This window comes from Staurois parvus, unplaced genomic scaffold, assembly GCF_062004578.1.
Source record: "Staurois parvus isolate SC_StPar_1 unplaced genomic scaffold, SC_StPar_1.0 ptg000009l, whole genome shotgun sequence".
NCBI classification, from domain to species: domain Eukaryota; kingdom Metazoa; phylum Chordata; class Amphibia; order Anura; family Ranidae; genus Staurois; species Staurois parvus.
Genome location: NW_028317805.1, coordinates 12,136,820 through 12,154,192, shown reverse-complemented (window position 1 = coordinate 12,154,192; position 17,373 = coordinate 12,136,820). Strand labels below are relative to the sequence as shown.

General features: G+C 42.4%; 1 protein-coding gene across 1 annotated transcript in view; it reads right to left on the bottom strand.

Moving 5' to 3' along the window:
- DHX32 (DEAH-box helicase 32 (putative)) overlaps positions 1-17,373 on the bottom strand; it is a 133,696-nt gene that overhangs the window by 53,979 nt on the left and 62,344 nt on the right. Inside the window, exons 3-5 of the mRNA XM_089669623.1 lie at positions 14,403-14,596; positions 9,135-9,507; positions 7,413-7,658 (exon numbers count right to left, since the gene is read on the bottom strand). Coding sequence (XP_089525749.1) covers positions 7,413-7,658; positions 9,135-9,507; positions 14,403-14,596 — 813 coding nt within the window. The remainder of the gene's footprint in view (positions 1-7,412; positions 7,659-9,134; positions 9,508-14,402; positions 14,597-17,373) is intronic.

Below are 17,373 nucleotides of genomic sequence, written 5' to 3'. Positions count from 1 at the left end.
CCAACTGGTCAATCAAAGCCAATTAAAGAAAACAACAACTATCCATATGGCGGTTTAACAAAAATGACTCCAGTGTAAATCGTCACACTCTGTGGAGCTACACATTTGTGTGTGTGATTAGCACCTCATTTAAGGAATGCTTCAGGGGTGTACTTTAGGTTTAGTGGTCTTTTATGTGTTAACAAGGAAAGTGACAAAGCCAATTAGCTGTAACTTTGTGTAATGAATAGTAGCTGGCATTGATGATCTCCATGGCTATAAATTACACAGCAATTTACTAATTGAACTAATTGTACCCTTTCTTCCTTAGGCTTGGCAATCAGAGTGTATACTGATACTTGGCTGGGTAATCCAAGGAATAATATTCTTTCTTCCACAACAGGCTTCGGCAGCCCCTACTGCTCTAAGGAAGCTACAGATGCCAAGACTTGGGCTTCCTCAGGAGATCTATGGACCTTTGTTCCTAATCCTTAGAAGCAGTTTATAGTTTGCTTCTCTGTGCCAGCTTTCAAGGGAATCTTTGTACCATCCATTGACTATGAACAGCCACACCCAGGAGTTTTGTGCTGCTTACAAACTGATTGTGTCTGCCATGTGCAGGTTTTGCTATGTGGTCATGGATGCCAGTGCAAAAAAAAAACAAAAACTTGAATGCCAAAGCTCATTAAAAGATTTATTTCTTCTCATTGCAGAAGTATAACTCTATATAATAAAAAGCTGACCGCTTGTTGCTTGGCTGGCATTTCAAGCTCAATATTCCATAGTACAGCTGAAGCCATTTTCTTTTCACAGAAGCAGAGCATTATGGCAAAGAATATAAAGGCAACCATGATATTTCTGCAGCTTTCTCCTACTGCAGTGTGCTTATAAGGACTATCGGAGGACTTACTTTTCTTGTAAGGTAATAAAAGTTGATTCCTTTTGTCAAAAATAGGCTCTATTTTCTCTCTGAACGAGAGAAAATCATATTGGTTCCCCAATCCAAGCTAAACAGCATAGAAGAGGAATCTCCACTGACTCTTATTGTGTTATTAATACAGTGGCGCTCCCTAACAGTGGCTGCTTTTGATAGAAGGCAGTCAGTGTTCGGTTGGTCATTATGTACTCGGCTCGGTCGATTTTTTAAATTGACCACTGTCAAGTCAGATGGTGCTTGCAGGGCCACCCACAGTTCAAATTCTGGCTGATTCAGCTGGAATCAGAAAAATTCAAGCCATCTACAAAGACATTATGGCCAGTCTAACACAGTTCTTTTGTACAGTGACTGTTGTGACTAAGTATGTGCAGTAGTTAAGGATCTCTTTATCCCTCCTAGTTCAAGAACTCATTTATAAAACCAAGAGTTCTTGGCTAAGTGTTCACTATTACGGTGATCCCATTGCAGATTAGGGCACCTATTTAATTATGAAGCTTCACTCCAGTCTGAAGCCTAATTTATGGGCATTCCTGAAGTACAACCAGCATTGAGCCCATCCCTTCTCTAAGCTGTCTGTTCTTATACTTTATTACGAACAATGAATCAGTGCTGTTGGGCTGTGTGTTAAAGATGCTGGTTTCTAGTAAATATACTGGACACTAGCAGCTCTATCACACAGCCTGATGGTGCTGCTTGTTCATTTAAAATAGTAAAAGATGATTCAGCACTAAGGGGCTTTTTAAAATTTAAAAAGGTTCTTTTTTTTTTCTTTTACTCAAAGTTGTCAATTTATAAGATATTTCTAACACACAGCATGGACAAACTAAGAATTACACTACAAAAAACATTTTTCTACTCTAAGTATGGCAATACTACACGATTGAGACTTTTTCACAGCCTAGTTGAAGAGTAGACAAAAGATTGCCTGTGGTATTAGTAGAGCAGTTGTCCGCAGAGGAGAGAATTGGTCCAAGAAGCAGGCAGATAAGTGGTCAGCAACAGCCAAAGGAATCATCCAGGCAGCAGGCATGAACATGGTCCAGAAAATACCCTGGGTCAGTACAGGTAGCAGGCAGAGATATGGTCGGCACAGCCAACATACTGGCCCAGACAACTGGCAAGAACATGGTCTATAAAAGTCCTTGGCCAGTGAGGGCAGAGATATGGTCAGCACAGCCAAAGTACTAGTCCAGGCAGCAGGAAGGAATATGGTACATAAAAAGACCTGGGACATAGCAGGCAGAGAGGCAGCAGGCAGGAATATCAGGCTTAGGGCCCTGGGTTAGGTAAAAGCTGTGCAAAGGAATAGAGGATTCTTCCCAACCAATCTCTTTGAAGCCTCAGACCCTGATCCAGGAATTACAAAACCCGGAGAAAACCAAAAACAGTTTTTTCTCTACTTGGAACTCTACTCTGAGGCCCCTCACTTATGTGATATGCCTGTTATCTTGAATCCCACTACTACAGCAGCAGGGAAAAAGATCAGTCCAAGAGGCATCCAAAAAAACATGGTCGATTAACAGGCCAAGGTCAGTGCAGGTGGAAGGCAGAAAGTGGTCGATAAACAATCCAGATGGCAGGCTGAGGTATTGTCGATAAACAGGCAAGGGTCAGTTCAGACGGCAGGCAGAAACATGGTTTAGAAACAATCCAGACAGCAGGCAGAGGCATCATTGGTAAACAAGCCAAGATCGAATAAGGTGGAAAGCAGAGGCATAGTCAATCGAGGCGCAGGCAAATGATCAGCACAGATATTAGAAATGTGGAAATGGAAGGCTGTTAAAGATAAGGGGAACTAATATTTAAGTGACGTTTGATAAAGTTGGAAGCAGTCTCCAATGCAAGGGCCCGGGTCGGAGGAACATTGAGGACAATGAGAACTGGTGTCTCTCCTAACTCCTCCTCTGCTGCATACCCTACATGTTTTTTGGCGTCTTTTTCTGTTTTCAGTTGGTGGAATGTTCTTAGGGACAAGGCGCTCATGAGGTCTGCAGACACAATCAGAATGAATGCTTTCTGGTGGAGATCCTTGCTGGTAGATTAGGGCAGTGATGACATCTTCTATAAATTTGAGGAAGGTGGTGGGTCTTTCCATTGACTTTTGGTAGGTGATGAATGCATTGAAAATTTCCAAATGGAAAAGGTCAATTGCAACTTTTTTTTTTTTAGACCAGAAGAGGGACTTTCTTGTTGATAAATAGGGTTGTAGCATCTGATCGTTTAAAGCCACCCTCCTATGAATCTATTATAATCGTGGATACACTGAGGCTTCTGGATGGAACTGCGTCTTCTGTGAATATCCACCAAGGTCTCATTGTGGATGGTGGACAGGACATACACATCGCTCTTATTCCTCCACTTCATGGCCAACACATCCTTGTTCCTCAGACTTGCTGTTTACTGGCTGGTACTGCAGGTTTTCTCACAGTACAGGTGGCAGAAAAGGAGCAGGAGTATGTAATAATTATCTAGGTAGAGATGATACCCCTTTTGGAATAGTGAAAAAAGCCAGGCCCCAGATAATTTTTCCTGTAGTGTCAATGGGTTGGGCACTCAGGGGGCTGGAGCTGGGAGTCTTTACATTTGTACACACGGAAGGCATGCACATATCCCGTAGCTCTTTCACAGAGCTTGCTGAGATTTACTCCATACCTGTCCCTTTTACTGGGAATGTATTGCTTGATTGCTGGCCAGTAAAGTGGACAAGGGATCTGTCCACACAGATGTTTTGGTCAGGGACATAAAGTTCAGCAAAATCTCTTTATACAAAATGTGCCCCCTGATTTTTTTTCACTTTGTCATAGCCAGGATGATCTCGGGGAAGGCACTGAGCTATCGCGGAAATGTAGGAAGCACATATATATATATTTTATACATAGTCTATACACAATCCATGTGTTTAAAAAAACAAAAAACACTTTCACGAGCATTTGTTTTTTTTTTTTCCCAACCTGTAAAAGCACCTCGGTGTTAGCCTACGCTTCCATGCGCACGCAGGTGTTCACAGGCATAGTAGAAAAGGACAAAATAATAAAAGCAGCGCTTAATAATTACAAATATATATAAAGAGATATAATATATATATATATATATACACACATATACACATATACACACACACACACACATATACATACATGCGCCCACACAAGGTCCATGCACAATCCATGTGTTTTATAGAGTCCACCATGTTTCAAGTGATTATAGTTACTCAACAAAATAGAATAGGTGCAAACAGAATATGTGTGACTCATCCATTCACATAGATGCACTCTTATGTATTCAGTACGCTCCACCACCGTGCATTACCAATGATAGAGGCCTCTTACCAAATATATTGGACCATAAAGTTATAAGTGGTCAATAACGCTTTAGAGTGATACACCTTCCACAACTCTCCTTAGAAGGTCTGTAGGCCACTTCCATTCACCACGATCAGTATTCAAAGAGAAAAAATGTATACCTCCATAGTGTAGTAAGTTAAAAATGTCCTTTATTCAAAAGAGGCTTTCCATAACCACATCAGCTCCGGAAGATTTACCCCCCTTCATGACCAGGCCATTTTTTGACATTCAGCACTGTGTGATTTCAACTGGTTATTGCATGGCCATGCAATGCTGTACCCAAACAAAATTAAAGTCCTTTTTTCATACAAATAGAGCTTTCTTTTGTTGGTACTATATCACCACTGTTTTTTTATTTTTTTGTGTGATATAAATGAAAAGTGACGGAAAATTTAAAAAAAAAACAAAAAACACTACATTTTTTTTTTAAAAAACTCAATATTTTATTTTTTTTATGGTACAGGGTGCTGTAATTAGCCCCATGTACCATGTAAGTGCTGTAGGCCAATCACAGCTCACCAGGAAGAGAAGCAAAGCTGTTATAAATGAGATTGATTCATAACAGCTTTGCTAGCATTGTGATCATGTGATCGCATATCGATCACATGATCACTGGGTCCCGTTCACCAGGATCTTCATTCGGGGGGAAGTTAGCCATCAGGTGTGCTGCTCCCCGTTGTGCTACGAGAGGCAAAAAACGTACTGGTACGTCGCTTTGCCTGTAGCTGCTGCCTGTCCACAATACATTGCGGTCTTAAATTGGATAAAATCCAGCAAGATAAAAATTACAAACCTAATGTAGCAGGTTGACAGAATTGCGAAAAAACGCTGGCTCCGAAGTGCGCTGGCCTGCAGACCCTATAAAAGAGTGTTGTGGAAGGTGTATTCCTATTCAAGCGATCTTGACCATTTATAACTTTATGGTCCAACATATTCGGTAAGAGGCCTTTATTGTTGCCGATTCACGGTGGTGGAGCACGTTGAATATATAAGAATGCACCAATATAAAATGGACTAATCACATATATTCTGTTTGCACCTATTCTATTTTGTGGAGTAACTACAATCACTTTAAACACGGTGGACTCTACGAAACACATGGATTGTGTAATGGACCTGGTGTGTGTGTGTGTGTATATATATATATATATATATATATATATATATATATATATATATTTGTATGATTTGTTATTAATAAGCACTGCTTTTATTATTTTGTCCTTTACTACTATGCCTGTGAATATATATAGTTGTATGCAGGGGCGTCCCTAGGGTTGGTGTCACCTGGTGCGATAACACTTGGTGACACCCCCTACGACGATCCCCGCAGAATGGATCGGATCTGCGGATTGAGCATAATGGATCAGAGTCCTATCCATTATCCTCCCCAATCCACATATCCGATCCATCCTGCGGGGATCGACGACATGCAACCTATACGAGGTGACACCGGACCCGCTCCACGAAAAAGGTAAGTTGTAAAGCAAGCCGACGATCCCTGCAGGATAGATCGAATCTGCGGATTGGGGAGCATAATGGATCGGACTCCGATCCATTATGCTCAATACGCACATCCGATCCATCCTGCAGTGATTGGCGGCTTGCTTTACAACTTACCTTTTCGTGGAGTGAGTGCGTTGTCACCCCGTGTGGTAGGTGTCACCCAATGCGGCACGCACCACCCGCACCTGCCTAGGGAGGCCACTGGTTGTAGGATTTGTAATTAATAAGCGCTGCTTTTATTATATTATCCTTTGCTACTATGCCTGTGAACACCTACGTGCGCATGGACACAGGCTAACATAGAGGTGCTTTTACAGGCTAAAAAAAAAAAATTGGCATATGCTCGTAAAAGTGGGTTTTTTTCTTTTTAAGCCCAGTGTGATTGAGACGAAACTGTGTGTCGAAACAGGGAACACTTGAAACCTGAGAATATTTCCTTTCCAAAGTGGTTTTGTTATTTTACAATGTGTTAGAGACAGAAGATGCAGTAACATAGCAACACATTAATGTCTGAGATAACAAACACCATCTCACACAATTACAGTTTACACACCTAGTGTACACAGCAGAGGGGAATTCACTAAAACTGGAAAGTGCAAAACCAGTCAGCTTGTAGGTTTTATTGTCAAAGCTTACATAAAATCAGCAACAACCTCAAGCTACAACTGGCCTTTGCAGCACATGGAAGGCAATGCACATCAGAGGATTTCCCAGCACACTTACCAACCAGCCTGCAAAACAACCAACGTGACTAACCGTTTACATTACAAAACAGAGGGTTTTGTTTGCACACATTTGCAAATATATGCGTAGGCCGCAGTGCCTTGCTGCAAAGGCCAGTTATAGGTTGAGTTGATTGCCACTTTTTTGTACAGTTGGATAAATTGAGTGCAGAGATGCACTGGACACCTTCACTGCCATTGTACTTTTGCTTCGTTCATGTGCGTCCCTGTGCCTTTAAGGAGGGTGGGCTCCCTCTAGGCATACCTACCCTTAATCTATCCATTCAATATGTGTTCCTACTATGGAGGCTCTGGAAAATTAGGACCTCAGTATATACAGAGGTCCCTTGACGTGGGCACTGCGGGTTATGCATATATTTGCAAACTGCTAGACAGGGTTACTTTGCAGACTGGTTGGTAAGTGTGCTGGGAAATTCTGTTTGTTTGTGATGTTTACTGTTAAAGCTTATTTGAACAAGCTGAAGTCAGAAGCTGATTGGCTACAATGCACAGCTGCACCAGATTCTGAGTGCGGCAGTTTTAGTAAATCTCCCCCAGAATATCATTCTACCAGCAAGCTATTGACTACAATTCAAGTGTAGGTAAATCATACAAATAAACTTCATTCATTTTTCCCTTTTGATCTGTTAGCTATACCACTGGAAGCCTTTTGATATATCTGTTCAATAAGTGCAAAATAAAAAGACCGCTTCTCCTGCCAGAAATGTTGTCTTCCGATAACTTCCTGTGCTCTCTCTGCCTCTTAGTAAACTTCTCTCGAGCTCTGGATAACAGCAAAAATGTGACAGTTGTTCTATCCCTTCCCTCCTCTCTCCAAAAACAAAAAATGTATGGCTTGACATATACTTTATTAGAGATATATTTTGGGAGATGCAGTAAAATAGAATGAAATAAACAATTTACCTTCCTCCTTTCCAGTCCAATGTCGATGACAAAGTGCACGGCGCATATCCAGACCAGAGACTCGCCACGGCTGCTTGTTAACACCACATTCCTCCCACGGTCAGTGCCGCCATGGGCCAGCCCATCGTACGGCATGTAATAAGGCAGACTGTGATGAGGATAGATTGGAATGGGATGCAGTTCACCCAGTGTTGGATTCATATGTAAGCTTTGCTGATGGATCATTTCAAAGGCCTTTCTTATTTCCTGAAAATAAGTACAAATTGTGAAATAAAATACATAAACACTGCAACAACTCGTGTCTTTCCCAAGTTCCTTTCACAAGCAGTACCAGGCAACAAGCAAAAAGCAATAAGTAATTTCATAATGATCATCAGAAAATACTACAGATGTGTTAAGATATAAATGTTCACAGTTTACATTTTTCTAAAGGCAGCCATATATGGGGCTGAACAAGAATCAATCAATTCCCTCACACATGCTAACAGGATGGATTGAAGAATCTCCATGTCATCTATTGTATTCAGGCAGCCATGTGTAGGCAGGTGCCTTCTAGATTCTCCACTGCAGGTGGTGCTTGTCCAGAACAGCAATGCAGCTGGAGGAGGAAGTCAAGAGAAACTGGGTTTCTCTACGATTCCCTCGGTCCCCTGCAACAGCAATCCAGTTGGCTATGCTAAATCCAGATGACCCTGGTGGACATCTTGGGTCACACAAGTCTTTTTAGATTCCTGGCCCAGGGTTTTGGCAAGCATTTTGTGAGTGGCTAATGTAGGGACAGGACACTTTTCAGTCAGGGACAGCACTACCGGTAGGGAGAGGTTATAGAAGAGTAGGGAAAGCTTAGGGCCTACATCTGCAACTCCAGAAAGCTCCCCTTTGGGTTGGACAAGCCAGGCTGCATTCTGCCCTCCTTGATAGGTGCTGTCTTTGATTCAGGCCTACTCTTCTCTGGTCCAGTTGTTGTATGTTCTTGGTTGGGGCAAGAATCCCGCCCCGCTGTTGTACTGCTTACAAGTTTCTGCATCACATCGTTTTTTTGCAATCCAGGATTCCATGTGCTTTCTGCTGCTGCACCATGCAGCACCTACACGGCACATGGTACCCACAGCTGTCAGAATACAATGACACTGCCGAACAGATAGGATGCTGAACGCATCTGATAGGATGCAGTCACTGTTAAGCCAATAATTTTACAGCTGGCCCAGTCAATTTTTAAAATTTACTTTTGTTGAGCTGGGTGGTGCTTGCAGGGCCTTCAACAACTTAAATTCCTGTTGAATAGGAAGAAATTTAAACAGTCTTTGGGGGCCTTAAGTTTTCTGCAATTCATTGCTGCCAGAATTCAGACAGCACCTAAGACTAGGTGACACCCACAGTGGAAAAAAATTATATATTTTGATATGAGGTTAAGCTAGAAAAAATAATCTAATAAAACTAGTGGAAAACCATTTTAGTTTCCCTCTAAAATAAATAAAAACTATGAAGCACAAATCTGAAGATATATAAAAGCCATTGTGCACAAGCACTCACATACTGTATATTGCAGCTTGTTTGTGCCACTGCAAGTATTCGGAAGGTTTGAGAAACCTCTGATGGCAGAAAAAGCAGCCCTGGCAGACGGTGTATTGACATCCACTAATTTCTATTTATTTAGCTCACAGTAATTTGTTCTGGAAAGAATTGAATGTGCAGAAAAAGCCCAAACTCACACCCACTTACTTGTTCACAAGCCAGGAAGACAACAATGTCCCCTTTCTCCTGAGAGTGATGTATCTCGAACAGAAGCCGGATGGCTGCGAGGAAAGGGTCCCTCTGAATGCCAGGGGCGTAGACTATCTCCGCAGAATGCGAGTACTCTACCTCAATCAGGGGGACACTGCCATAGTAAGTCACTAGTTTGTCAGACAGTTCAGGAGGAGTGATGAGCACAATTTTCAGTTCAGGCCTTGCCAAGAGTATGTTTTTAAGAAATGCGAGGAGAACATCTGATGACACCGATCGCTCGTAAATATCATCAATAACTATGACTCCATAACAGGATAAGAGAGGGCTGGACATCATCTCCCTTAGTAACATGTCATCTGTACAATACCTGCAACACAATGTGAACATGTCAAGATGCTACACATACACTTCTACAAGAATATGTCATTGTCTGCAGTCATGGATTAAGGTTAGTCCTACTAGCAATAACAGTCATAGCAGATGCATTACCTGCAGGGCTAAACTTTGAAAATGAGACAGCTTGCCAAATTATGCTTAATAAGCGGGAACAGTCTATAGCCGTTGTTAACCTTTTTACCCTAAAACAGTGGTACAACTGTAGCCCTTGCTTTTTATTTTTTACCCAGCCCTTGGGGTACTATCTTCTCCATGGATACAAACAATGGATATTAATTCTCCCCGCTGACACCAATGAAGAGGCATGATTTCTCCCAATTACACCAACAATGGGGTCCAATACCAATGATGACTGGGCACAATTCCTCTTGCTGGCACAAGCGACGCGGCACAATTCCTCCCACTGACACCAATGAAGGGGCACTATACCTCCCACTTACACTAAAGATGGGGCATCGTTTTTTCCCACTGACTTTAGGACCTTTCCTACTCCCAATGGCCACAGTCTGTCTCCCCTAGAGTCTGAGGGACAGTAAACTGGCTCTTTGCTTGGAATGTTTAGAGACCCCTGCCCTGAAGGAACCCTTGAAACAATTTTCAGGTCTCAAGGAACCCTTACTAAAACCAATTTATTAGAGGCCATTGGCAAATATGATCCTTACGTGATTGGTCAATAGAAAGAATTCACAATGGTGGTCAGAATGCCCCCCTTACAGACAGCTAAAAATATAATTAGCGTCATGCTTCTAGCTTTGCCTAGTGATGTTGGCCCTGCAACTATACAGGCATCATCAAATGGTAAAACAAGAAGCGCTCCAGGTCAATCTGCACCGATCCCACTTCCATGCACACTGATAGGTGCTGGCCCTGCTCATTGCAGTTTTCATAGTAAATAAATAAGGCTAGTGGCCGCACATGCGATAAAACCACCTTTATTAAGTTATCCAGATATAACCTACATATACAGGTATATATACACACACACAAACAAGTATATCCAATGATGTCTTAATTACAAAACAATTAAAGCACAGCCGCTGACACTTGTCAGTAATAGGTTATGCTTTCGAGCATATAGATGGTCCTAAACCATTACAGCAATATAAATAAAACATGTTAAAAACAAAGTAGTTATCCACAAATGCACATCAAAAACAAACCTGCACACAAGATGGAATATAATTTAAAGAAATAAACTCCCGCTACAAATAAATGAATAGTATGTCGATGGCAAATGTTGCAATGCCAGCAAATAATACGCAATAACGAAAGCAAAAATCACAGAAATGAAAAATAAAAAAAATAAATAAAAGGATGGATTAACAGGACAACCACATCAGGGATTTTCTACACACACACACGGTTAAATCCTGCTGGTTTTCTAGTACACAGACTAAAGAGCCAAAAAACTTCATTTTTACAAAGCATTTTAAATTTATCACCTCTTCTCTTTGGAGCACCCTGTATATATAAACTCACCGGCCACTTTATTAGTTACACCTTAGTAGTACCGGGTTGGACCCCTTTTGCCTTCAGAACTGTCTTAATGATTTGTGACATATACTATATTGAGTTGTCCCACCCTTTGCAGCTATAACAGCTTCAACTCTCCTGGGAAGGCCGTCCACAAGGTTTAGGAGGGTGTCTATGGGAAGGTTTGACCATTCTTACAGAAGCACATTTGTGAGGTCAGGCACTGATGTTGGACGAGAAGGCCTGGCTTGCAGTCTCCTCTCTAATTCATCGAAAAGGTTTTCTATCGGGTTGAGGTCAGGATTCTCTGCAGGCCAGTCAGGTTCCTCCGCCACAAGCTCGCTCAGCCATGTCTTTATGGACCTTGCTTTGTGCATTGGTGTGCAGTCATGTCTAGGTATGCTGACGCCTTAAGAGTTCCCTTCACTGGAACTAAGGGGCCAAGCCCAACCCCTGAAGAACAACCTCACACCATAATCCCCCCTCCTCCAAACTTTTCACTTGGCACAATGCAGTCAGGCAAGTACCTTTCTCCTGGCAACCGCCATACCCAGACACATCTATCAGATTGCCAGAGAAGCGCGATTCATCACTCCAGAGAACACTGACCACTGCTCTAGGGTCTAGTGGTGCAGTGCTTTACATCACTGCATCTGACGCTTTGCATTGCACTTGGTGATGTAAATCTAGGATGCAGCTGTTCGGTCATGGAAACCCATTCCATGAAGCTCTCTACACACTGTTGTTGTTCTAATCTGAAGGCCACATAAAGTTTGGAGGTCTTTAGCTATTGACTCTGCAGACAGTTGGCGAATTCTGCGCACTTTGCGTTTCAGCATTTGCTGACCCCGCTTTGTCATTTTTATGTGGCCTACCACTTCATGGCTGAGTTGCTGTTGTTCCCAGTTGCTTCCACTTTGTTATAATACCACTAACAGTTGACTGTGGAATATTTAGTAGCAAGGAAATTTCACAGATGGACTTATTGCACTGGAGGCAACCTATCACGGTACCACGCTTGAATTCACTGAGCTCCTGAGAGCGACCCATTCTTTCACAAATGTTTTCAGAAATAGTCTGCATGCCTAGGTGCTTGATTTTACACACCTGTGGCCATGGAGGTGATTGGAACACCTGAATGCAATGATTTGGAGGGGTGTCCCGATACTTTTGGCAACAGTGTAGATTCAACAAGTTGTTGGAAACATTCCTCAGAAATTTTGGTCCATATTGACATGAGTTATTGTTGCCTTTCTATCACCTCGAACCAGTCTGCCCATAATCTTCTGACATCAATGAGGCATTTTCGTCCACAAAACTGCCGCTCACAGGATATTGTCTCTTTTTCGGACCATTTTCTGTAAACCCTAGAGATGGTTGTGCGTGAAAATCTGAGTAGATTAGCAGTTTTTTTAAATACTCAGACTAGCCCGTCTGGCATCGACAATCACACCATGTTCAAAGTCACTTAAATCCACTTTCTGTCCCATTTTGATGCTGGAACTTCAAGTCGTATTCACCATGTCTAGATGCTGAAATGCACTGAGTTGCTGCCATGTGATTGGCTGATTAATAATTTCTGTTATCAAGCAATTGAACAGGTATACCTAAAAAAGTGGCCGGTGAGTGTATAAGGCGGAGGGATAGCCGGAATGACATTCATTAAAGTGATTGGCTACATTGGTGGAATGTTTCTTTTCCAGATCATATCTTGCAGGTGGTCCCTAAGTCTGCGTGCAGTGCGGCCCACATACTACAAATGGCATATATCGCAGGTAATGGCATAAACCAAGTATTTGGTATTGCAATTAATGAATGAGGCTATTTTAAAATCCCTACCAGCATTGGTGGAATGAACAGTGTTCTCCTCTTTTGATGTGTTATCAATCAGCAATCAAATGGGAGGTCCATCAGCCAAAGTCCAATAAAGCCCAACCTTTGCAGGTACCATGGGGTTCCACAAAAGCCCTGGTTGAGAATGGATGGTCTATAACAAAATGTTTAAAGCTCAACTTCTTTAGCTGATGTAAAACTTTTTCTGCTGGTGAAAATGCAGTAACTCAAAAACTACATTTCATCACTGGTCAATAGAAGGAATGCAACAATTTCAGTGGTGTCAGGATACTAGCCTTATAGACAGCTAACATTATAACGGAGATCATCCTGTTGGCTTTGCCTGGTGGTGTTGGTCCATCAGTCACAGCACAAGAAAGCCCTAGCAAACTCTGGAGGAACCCTAGTGTTTCATGAAACCCTAGTTGAAAATAGCTGGTCGATAGCAAATGTTTAAAGTTGATCTCCAACCTCACCTTACTCCTTTAGCTGATGTACAGCTTTCTTTGCTGGTCAAAATGCAGTAACTTCCATATTATCCACACAGTGATAACCTTACAGTGTGTAGTATAAGCTGTCTGTTTCCTATTAACAAGTCAACCACTTCCTGGGCAGATGATGACCAGCCGCATACAACCCAGTTCTCCCAAGCTTGGCTGTCAGTGACCTACCCCTATTGATTGGATAGCTGTACAGTCATGTAAAGCCCTCTTGCATCGCGTGTGGGCATTAACCACAGTGGTCTACATGCAAATGCAGCCTGCCTAGGAAGGCCCACCCCTTATCCTCTTTACAATCCCAACTTGTGGCCCTCTCACCACAAGCTGCAGAAGTGAAGAGACCCAGTCATGCTGTTTTGTTATTATGGCACAATTCAGAGACATTGATGACATCACAAGGTCAAAATAAATAAATAAATAGACAGGAGGGCGCAAACACCTAGTGCAGTACCCATGATTTAATGTTCATACATTAAAAATAGATGTCAAATGTATACTCAAAAAGCCCCGGCATATTTAAAATAAATTCTTAACAGGTGACAGAAAGACTGACTGCTTTTGGACCCTATCTGCCTCTTAGTGTATGGCTGTAATATAGACAGCTATATTATAACGGTACCAAATTCAAGTCAGAATGATTTCTGCTGAAGCCAGATAACCCTCTACATTATGCAATACGTCTGCACTATATACAGAATGTACAGGAAAAGAATAGGCAGAATGTGGTTTGGTGAATATGCTGGCATTCAACAAAGCAGTTTCATAAAACACTAATTGTGAAGTCTGCCAATGAATAATGATTTACATTTGTATTTCTTAAAATTACATTAATTTGCTTTAGCTGCCAATAAACACATTATAAAATAATCAGGCTACGTAGAGTTACTGTCTTTTCTGTAGAACTGATGTACAACAGACAGAAAGTTCCCAGTGAACTGACTGCTGCTTTTCCATGACAGTGACTTGCTGCCCACAGACCTGTTCTCTTTTCTCCGTCCTTCTGCAGCACGATCTGACAGCTGGACAAGGCACAGGGATGAAATAAAGGATCAGCACCAACCTTAAGATAGTCTCATTAGTACAACAATTCTCAAAAGGCACCACGTAGCCAACTTCATGTCCAATATTGATATCCATTTCATCTGCCACCCTCATTGCGAGCCAGACAGCGGTCTGCTTTTGAACCTGGGTACAAATGACAGTCCCGTGTTGATTGTCAACAGATAGGCAGTATTCTGCACACCACTGTGGGATCTATAGAGACAAAAAGACATGTAAGTGGGTACCATAATACAATCCAGATGTAACAGTTAAAAGGAAACTTAAGGTAAATATATCATCTTCCATGCTGTATATATGCAAAAGTGTGCTTAAGAAAAAAAATGCAAAAGTGTGTAGCATTGGAATACAGAGCATGACAGCAAGCGTTATGTGCAGGAGATGAGTGTGAAGAGTATGACAGTGGGCAGTATGTGCAAGAGATGAGTGTCAAGGGTATGACAGTGGGCAGTAAATGCAGGAGATGAGTGTCGAGGGTATGACAGTGGGCAGTATGTGCAGGAGATGAGTGTCAAGGGTATGACAGTGGGCAGTATGTGCAGGAGATGAGTGTCGAGGGTATGACAGTGGGCAGTATGTGAGGGAATGAGTATCGAGGGTATGACAGTAGACAGTTGTAACGGAACCGGACCCCGACCGCACTAGGGTATTTCCATTAGACTCCCGCTTCCCTGTCCGAACATTATCCACGGACCCCCACCGCTGACCATACAAGGTGAAACAGCACCAGACTTGTATTAAAACAGGAAATGGACTGCTTTATTTTAACACAGACGCAAGATATATACATTCAAGGGAACAACCCACCTTTCCTGCATAATGACACAGGGCGGGGCAAACCAAAACTGGTAACAAGAGACACACAGCTGACAACCCCCAAGCCAATACACATAAACAAATACATCCCATAACAGTTTCCTCCCAAGCCAGACATACAATAGAACAATGGGACAACCACATGGCATTAAACAATGGACAACCCCCACACCCCACCTATACATGTTTACACAATATCAGGACATTCCACCCTGTACCTCTAACAGGCACATGGTGACTTACACACAATAGAGATATGGGGAGCCGAGACAGGGGTCTCCCCACCTCTCCAAAAGGGGGCGGTGTTCCATGGGCCCCCCACCCAAAGTCACTCCCGTCACAACAGTATATGCAGGAGATGAGTGTCGAGGGTATGACAGTGGACAGTATGTGCAGGAGATGAGTGTCGAGGGTATGACAGTGGGCATTATGTGCAGGAGATGAGTGTCGAGGGTATGACAGTGGACAGTATGTGCAGGAGATGAGTGTCCAGGGTATAACAGTGGGCAGTATGTGTAGAAGGAGGTGTGCCAAGGGTATAGAACTTTCTAAATGTGTGTAATGGGACTTTCAATGCACACAGATATAACTACAATGTATAAATAAAAAATTATATTTTAAATTACAAATTCAGTATAAAATCATACGATTAAAATCAACAAGGCTGACACATTTCTAGACCAACATCACCCATTATAATATAGCCCAACATATTAAATCACTCTTATTCCTGCTTAGGATATAGTACACTGTAGGATATAGTACTATGCAGGATAATCCAATGCAGTTCAACATTTCTCTTCCTCAAGGGTTGGAGTAGCCATGTATATATACACACAGGTTGTACAAGTCAGCCACGGTATAAAAACAAGATCCATCTCTCAACAAGGGCCCATGGCTGGCAGCGACATTGGGGGGCAGTGAAGCATACAAGAGAACACAGGAGAAATCCCCAATAGATAACGGATTAGGTCCCAACAACCAGACATAAGTGTTCCACTGAGGATGACCCCTTTCCATTTATATATATTTTTATATATACACAATGTAGTTATATCTGGGTGCCTTGAAAGCCCCTTTAAACACTTTTGGAGAGTTCTGTGTTACTAAAGATGTTGGCACCATCCAGCATATGCATCTCTGGAGCATATTATTAGAGAGTGCCGAAGGTATGACAGCAGGCAGTATATGCGGGAGGTCAGTGGAGAGAGTATGACAGTGAGCAGTATATGTGGGAGGTCAGTGCAGAGGGTATGACAGTGGGCAGTATATGTGGGAGGTCAGTGCAGCGGGTATGACAGTGGGCAGTATATGCGGGAGGTCAGTGCAGCGGGTATGACAGTGGGCAGTATATGCGGGAGGTCAGTGCAGAGGATATGACAGTGGGCAGTATATGCGGGAGGTCAGTGCAGAGAGTATGACAGTGGGCAGTATATGTGGGAGGTCAGTGCAGAGGGTATGACAGTGGGCAGTATATGTGGGAGGTCAGTGCAGAAAGTATGACAGCGGGCAGTATACAGTTGCAAGAAAAGGTATGTGAACCCCTTGGGATTACGTGGAGTTTTGCATGAATTGGGCATAAAATGTACTCTGAACGTCATCTAAGTCACAACAATAGAAGAACACAGTCTGCTGAACATAATACTACACAAACATTAGATTTTGCCATTGTTTAATTGCACATAACATGTAAACATTCACAGTGCAGTTAGGAAAAAGTATGTGAGGCCCTAGCTTAATGACTTCTCCCAGAGCTAATTGGAGCCAGGAGTGAGCCAACCTTGACTCCAATCAGTGTGATGATATTGGATGTGTTGCTGACAGCTGTCCTGCCCTTAAAAAACACACACCTGTTTTGGGTTTACTGGTTTCAAGAAGAACTATCTGATGTGAACCATGCCTCGCAGAAAAGAGCTCTCAGAAGACCTACGATCAAGAATTGTTGACTTGCATGAAGCTGGAAAGGGTTACAAAAGTATCTCCAAAAGCCTTGATGTTCATGTGATGTTCACGGTAAGACAGACTGTCTACAAATGGAGAAAGTTTAGCACTGTTGCTACTCTCGCTAGGTGTGGTCGTCCTGTAAAAATGACTGCAAGAGCACAGCGCAGAATGCTGCATGAGGTAAAGAATCCCAGAGTGTCAGCTAAAGACCT